This window comes from Galendromus occidentalis, unplaced genomic scaffold (assembly GCF_000255335.2).
Source record: "Galendromus occidentalis unplaced genomic scaffold, Mocc_1.1 scf7180000076593, whole genome shotgun sequence".
In the NCBI taxonomy this organism is placed as follows: Eukaryota; Metazoa; Arthropoda; class Arachnida; order Mesostigmata; family Phytoseiidae; genus Galendromus; species Galendromus occidentalis.
The window spans coordinates 1-6,589 of NW_003804582.1; the positions used below are offsets into that span (position 1 = coordinate 1).

Consider the following 6,589-nt stretch of genomic DNA (forward strand, 5'->3'; position numbering starts at 1 on the left):
CACATGCATTGCGATGTACTCGAAGATGGGATAGGCTTATCCGAATGGTTCTCCAGAAATCTCCTCAATTTATGGTTGTCGAGTTTCCGTAGAGGTATACCAGCTGACATTAACGCTTCGCTTAATTCGAGGTTGAATTGCGAGCTCTTTCCGGAGGCCACCAGGAAGGGTTCGATTCGCACTACGTTCGACGTCCTCGCGAGCAACTTCTTACTGGATGAAGCTCTGTGCTTCATACCGTTCAGATGCTGAGTTACAAGAAATCTTTCCTCGGCCGAAACTTCTTTTTCACAGACTCGGCAGAGTAAGACCCAGCCAACCCCTGGGAAGCTCGCGAGAGATTCCGTCGCCGATGACAAGAGAATGCCTGGTATCGCAAAGTCATTTGGATCGTTCGAGGCAACTCACGCGGATGGTTGCCGCCGCGCTTATTCGGAATAGTCTGGGAAGTTGCCAAGACGTCGTGATTTTCATCGATTCGATGAATGGATCGAACGTCAGTCAGGAACTGTGGGAAACATGCGAGTTCATGCTTGAACGCCCTAATTATGCATTTCCTGGCGAAAATGGGCAAATTATGCTTTCTCATGCAGAAAATGCATTTTGCATGAACATACGCACTCTAGTAATGAGTAATGACTCATGACTCATGGATGAACATACGCACTCTAGTAATGAGTAATGAGTAATTACTAATTACTCATGTCAGGTTTCTCGATCACGACTGAGAGAATCCAGAGGGGTACTAGCAAGCCGGATGTCTATCTTCATCGGTTATCAGTCTGAAATCAAATATTCCGAAGTCCGAAGCCCTCGTTCAGAGGATCCTGATCCTAGACCGCTCGTCGTTTGCTCAAGAGTCGAATCACCACGAACTTTCAGAAGTCACTCTCGTGCCCTTCTCGTCCCCAAATAATTGGAGCCGCTGCTCTACCACGATCGTAGCAACTTTTGGGTCGTGGAGAGTAGTCTTCCCTCATTCAATTAACAATTTCACGCGGTCTTCTCTCATAATCCTGCAAGGAAGGCTTGCCCGACCACTTGGTCGGGGTCGTGGCGATATCCTCATGAATTCATGTTTATTCTCGCCTGCGAGACCCGGCGTCCTGGACCGGCGACCGTGAGCTTCCTTGCCAGCCTTGCCCTCCACTATCTTCCGGCGATGCATACTGATGCACTTCTAGAGAGGCTCCTGCGATTACCTCCAGCGTAACCACTCGACCAACTCACTCCCGTGCTCATGGCGCCCTCATGGGCGATTCCCAGGCATTAGACACATCCGATCGTTGCCAGGTTCTCTCACTTCCTTCCTCATTACTAATGCCCTTCAGGCAAGATGCCTATGATGCCTGAAATGCCTTTTCTCAGCCTGAATGCTCCTTTTTGCCTGAGATGCCAGTTTTCTGTCTACAACGCCTCAATCTCTGCCTGAGATGCCCACTTCACGTTTCGGATGCCCAGAAGCCCTCTTCTGGTGCCTATTTTGCCTTCCAGTGCCTGTTGTGCCCTCTAGGACCTGTTTTGCCTGTTTGGTGCCTATTTCGTCTTTTCAATGTCTATTTCGCCTTTTAGGTGCCTATTCCGCCTCCTCCTTGCTTACTTTGCCTGTTTTTGACGCTTTTTCCGCCTTTTTCTCTGCCTACCTTCGATGCCTATCTCGCCCTGCTTTTGAGGCCTATATTGCCTACTTTTTGAGTGCCTGAATTTCGAAGCTCTACTAATGACCGATGAAGATAGACATCCGGCTTGCTAGAACCCCTCTGGATTTTCTCAGTCGTGGTCGAGAAACCTGACGAGGAGGAGCCTTGAGCGGCCGTGAGGACCTCAGCATTCGGAATTGTCGGTCAATCGAACGCTCCCGACTACGGATCCTTAATCGTCAGCAACGCTGCGGGGCTCTTTCCTCGGCGAGACTCGATTATTCCGAACCGAGAATACTGGGCCGGACTTCTCTTGTGGGCCAATTGCCACGTGTCAATTAATCAACCTCCCTAAAAGATTGGTATCGTGAACGTGGAGGATGGCTCACTTATTCAGAGATATAATTTATACATTAAGAATCCGATCTTCATTTCAGCTAAGAAGATCAATATTTCGATGAGCTTCCCAGGACTCATCTCTTTGCTGGTCACTAGAAAAACCGGAGCAAGGTCGTGGGTGACAGGAAATCCTCTCGGAGTGGCGGGAAGCATGGCTCGCCAGCAGTGGTTGGCGCCAGGATTTGCCTCACTGTAGCGCGAACCGTCAGCCGTAAGCTTCTCCCCGCCAGCTTAACGGAAAACAGACGTCCATGTCGCTCCCTACTACCGCCCGCTCCCGATAATAAGCTCCCGAATGGGTTCATCCTCCTGTTGTAAAGAAAATAGTGGGGGTGGTTCGCCAATGGCTATGGTATTGGCTAAGGCCAATGGACGGCGAACTGCCCCCACTATTTTAATTATGGGGACTTGTTGAGGACGCAAGATTCGTGGGGAGAAGGGGACAGTCTAACGTTTTATCACTCGAAGAGGGCTGATACGCTGATCAGATAATCATGACGATCCGATCGTTTTCGACGACTATGTGCGCGCACTGCACCGACAGTGCCGTTTATTCGGAGTCACCCGGTGGCGTCCCGAACGGGGCGCCAATACTTGAGATTTCAACAGCTCGCATCTCGGTTTCCATAGAGTAATACTTGACAGTCCCGCCAAGCGAGATGCACAAATGAGCGGCAGTATCGAGAATACATACATATGCACCTAAAGCTCGGCTGGTAATTAATTAAGATGAGCAGGATTTATAATATTGTCACAATGTTAAACCTAGGTGATCGTTGCTGGGTGTCTTGCGTTGTGTAGGTTGAAAAAGAAAGTTCCGTCTCATGGTTCCTCGTTGCCAGGCCGTGTAGGATCGTCGCCGACTTCGAGGGGTATCAGCAGATGAACCGCTCGTCGAGAAGTTCTGCCGCTCTGAAACTTGACGGTGTATGTCCGAATCAAGTTATCTCGGCCGCGATGTTCCCCCATTATCCGAACCAGCGGGTACTTCGAGCGTGGGCGATTGTCATCTACCAGGATGCAAACATCTCCTATTAGGATAGACTCGGTGGGGCGACCTCGCGAACAATTCGCGCCGCGGAGCAGGGTGATATACTCGCGCCACCAGCGGACGGATAAGGACCTGAAGTATGTCGTACGCTCGATCATCTGCTTCCGTAGAACGTCACCGACCGCTGGTTCGTCGTTCCGCAAATCATCGATGGGCAAAATTGACGCGAGCGGGGAGGGCTGAGGTCCTCCCTTGAGGAACATCGCCGGCGTGAGTGCGAGGGGTGAGTCGTTCCCGGAACCTGACCCTACGAGTGTCGGTCATTGATCACAGCCGCGAGCTCATTAATAATAGTCCGAAACTCCTCGAACCCTACGAGCGATCTGCCTAGCGTACGTTGCAGACAAGACTTGAACGTACCGACCAATCGCTCCGTGTGTCCCGAAAAGTGCGGCGCTCTGGGCGGCGCGAACTTCCAGGTGATGCTCCTGCCTTGTAGGAGATCTCTGACCTCGGGATTCTTCATCGTGTTGAACAGCCGTTTGAGATCAGTGGAAGCCTTGACGAGATTGGTTCCATTGTCACTCAAAAAGCCCTGACACGCTGGATAAGTGGCGAGGTACAGACGAATATCGCCACGTAGGTCTTTTGAATCACGTAGGAGCCGTTCTTGATATCGCTCTCACGGGAACGAGTCTAAAAGTGACCGCAGAAATCGAGCCCGGTCGTAGTGAATGGCGCGTGAAACTGGGCGCGCTCAATCGGCAATGGCGCCTCCAGTTGACCGCGGGGAGTTCCCTGTCTCGTTTGCAGATTACGCACGCGAGATGATCGAGCGGATAACCTGTCGGCCACGCGTGATCCAATATCGCTTGCGAAGTTGAGAGAGCACCGTAGTGACGCCAAAGTGCGCGTTGATGCGGTGTGTGTCGACGATGAGCATTCTTGCTAGCCTGGATCCCCCAGGAGCACGATGGGGTTTCTTTCCTCGTAGTTGAGGAAGGTCGCCTGAGCTAGGCGTGTTCTCACTCGAAGGATATTTCCATCGTCTATGAAGATGCGGAGAGCAGACAGTTTTGGTGCGCCCGCGCACGTGATAGCATTCGGTGATGGTCGGTGTGAGGACTTATGAGTCCGGATTGTATGCAGGATACCTGTTATTTCGAGGTCTCCTCGGTTGAGTCCGGACTTGTGCGTAGTCTTCTTGGATTCTTGTTCTGTGACGGAAGTCCCGGTCTCTGAGAATCCCGGTCACGGCACCATGTTGAGGACGCAAGATTCGTGGGGAGAAGGGGACAGTCTAACGTTTTATCACTCGAAGAGGGCTGATCAGTGATCAGATAATCATGACGATCCGATCGTTTCCGACGACTATGTGCGCGCACTGCACCGACAGTTCCGTTTATTCGGTGTCACCAGGTGGCGTCCCGAACGGGGCGCATCTCGCTTTCCATAGAGTAATACTTGACAGGACCCATAGTATACGGGGGTGTGCTCATCAATCAAGTAGAAGGGGTGCCGGATCGGCGCCTCAACATAGGCTTCCCTTTCTCACAGACAATAGTACAAGAAACAACCTCTCAATCAATAAACACACTGTCTTGTCGAAACTCTACCCGAGTGCTTCTTCGATTCTTCACGAGTGTGGTGGCTGAGCTTCAGATTCGCCTTGGTGACGCTGAGCGACAGCGGAGACGACCCTACTGCCTTCGACCCTATCTCACTAAGCAATCTTGTGTGCCAGTACAAGCTTTCATATTCCCTGATTATCACATCCGATTCGGACACAAGCTGAACCTCGCAACTTGCAACACACGCGACTTGAAGGTCCGAAGACTTCTCTCTTTGAGTCACTCGATGCCGCGCGACTTCGAAATTCCCGGAGTATTGGAGGCGGTGATCTATGAGAGCGGAGACGCGGCGTCTGCTACTGGCGCGCGCTGACGGCGGCTCAGACAAACACAACAGTACATCAGCCACTCGAAGCATCATCCGCACTACGGTTCCGCCTAGCCTACCGAAAAGAAGAGTCCTCTGATAGTTCAAGGACGGTAGTGAGTGTTGGGAAATCCCCAACAGTGAGTCCCTTCCGCCGGCTACCTTCAGTAGTTGTTCAAAGCGCCAACGTAAGTGTCATATCGGAGACATGTCTACTCGAAGCTGTTGAGCTCCCCCGAAGCCGATCAGTGAAATTTTTTGCGCTCAAACGCATGCCGGCCATGCTCAGATATTGCTTCTGAGTTGCGAGTAGTCGGTGGTTCCCCCTCTGTCCTGATTATTCTGCGAGGATTGTGAAAGTTGTGACGGCTTCTAGCGCCGAGGCTCGAGGATCAGCGGAAAGGGGAAGCGCTTCCTGCCACGCTTTATCAGAACTCCCGATTTTTCAGATGGTGAACTCCATATTCGAATACGGCGATGTTTGGAAAGAGGATCGAGGCGCTATGGCCCCGGGAAAGTTGAAGCTCACCGACCAGAACATCGTGTTCAAAAACGCCAAGACTGGCAAGGTGGACCAGATAAATAATGGCGAGGTCAGCTCCAATCAAATTCCCAAGTGATAACGATTAATAATAGAGTATTTCATCTTATATCGCTGTCCCGAGGATTCGGAAGCTCGGGTGGGGGACTCATCGAGGTCGGCCCGCAAAATTCACTCGGTGAGATCCGTTTGGGCATTTTGGTATTGAGCTCTCCATTTCCCCACCAGGTCGAGAGTGTCTTTTGGCAGAGACTAGCCGGCGCATACGGTCTCAGAATACAGACGAAAAACCCGTCCCTCTATCGATTCGGAGGTTTCCAGAATGACGAGAGAGGGAAACTGAGAGAGTTCTTCAAGGTATCATTCCAATGGCTGATTCCCCAACGAAGAAGCTTGAACGTATGCCGTCCTCACGGCTGAGAAAATACCGCCGAGTACTTTGGGCTTCTGAGATTCATGAGCTGACTAATTCATCCTTCTCCTATAGGAGTTTTATAATTTGGATATGAAGACTAAGGAATTCTCTCTAACGGGTCGAAACTGGGGCACAGTTAACTTCGATCCGGTAGTATTGTCCTTCGATATCGACAAAGTACCAGCTTTCGAGGTAAGTGATCCTCCTATCCCGCAAGCTTTGTTTTCAGAATCGGAACCAGCCGATATTCTGACTCTTTCTCGGAACTTCGCGCAGATTCCGCTGGCGTACGTGTCGAATTGTTCGACGAGCAAGAATGAAGTCACTCTCGAGTTCCAACCGAACGATGACGCTCCCTCGTGCATGATGGAGATGCGGTTTTACGTCCCTACGGATCCGAATCCAGACGTCGATGCCGTCGAGGCCTTCAAAGCTAACGTCATGTCGAGGGCTGGCATCACACAAGCTACGGGAGACGCGATTGCCAACTTCAATGGCGTTCAGTGCCTCACGCCGAGAGGTGAGGACGGCGATCGAGGATCGATTCATATCTACCCTCTGGAGATTCATTTCGCGCCGCTATAGGTCCCTTTCGCACTTCCAGGTCGCTACGACATCAAGATATTCACGACTTTCATCCAGCTCCATGGAAAACCTTCGATTAC

The 6,589-nt window shown here is 51.3% G+C and overlaps 1 protein-coding gene across 1 annotated transcript; it reads left to right on the forward strand.

Annotated features, from left to right (window-relative positions):
• Positions 1–4,996: 4,996 nt before the first annotated feature.
• LOC100904934 (FACT complex subunit SSRP1) lies at positions 4,997–6,565 on the forward strand (the record flags this gene model as incomplete). Its single annotated transcript, XM_003739845.1, has 6 exons — positions 4,997–5,156; positions 5,418–5,561; positions 5,738–5,866; positions 5,997–6,116; positions 6,201–6,444; positions 6,529–6,565. Coding segments are annotated over exons 2-6 (674 nt in total), but the record flags the coding sequence as incomplete, so codon positions are not given.
• Between the last annotated feature and the right edge of the window lie 24 nt (positions 6,566–6,589).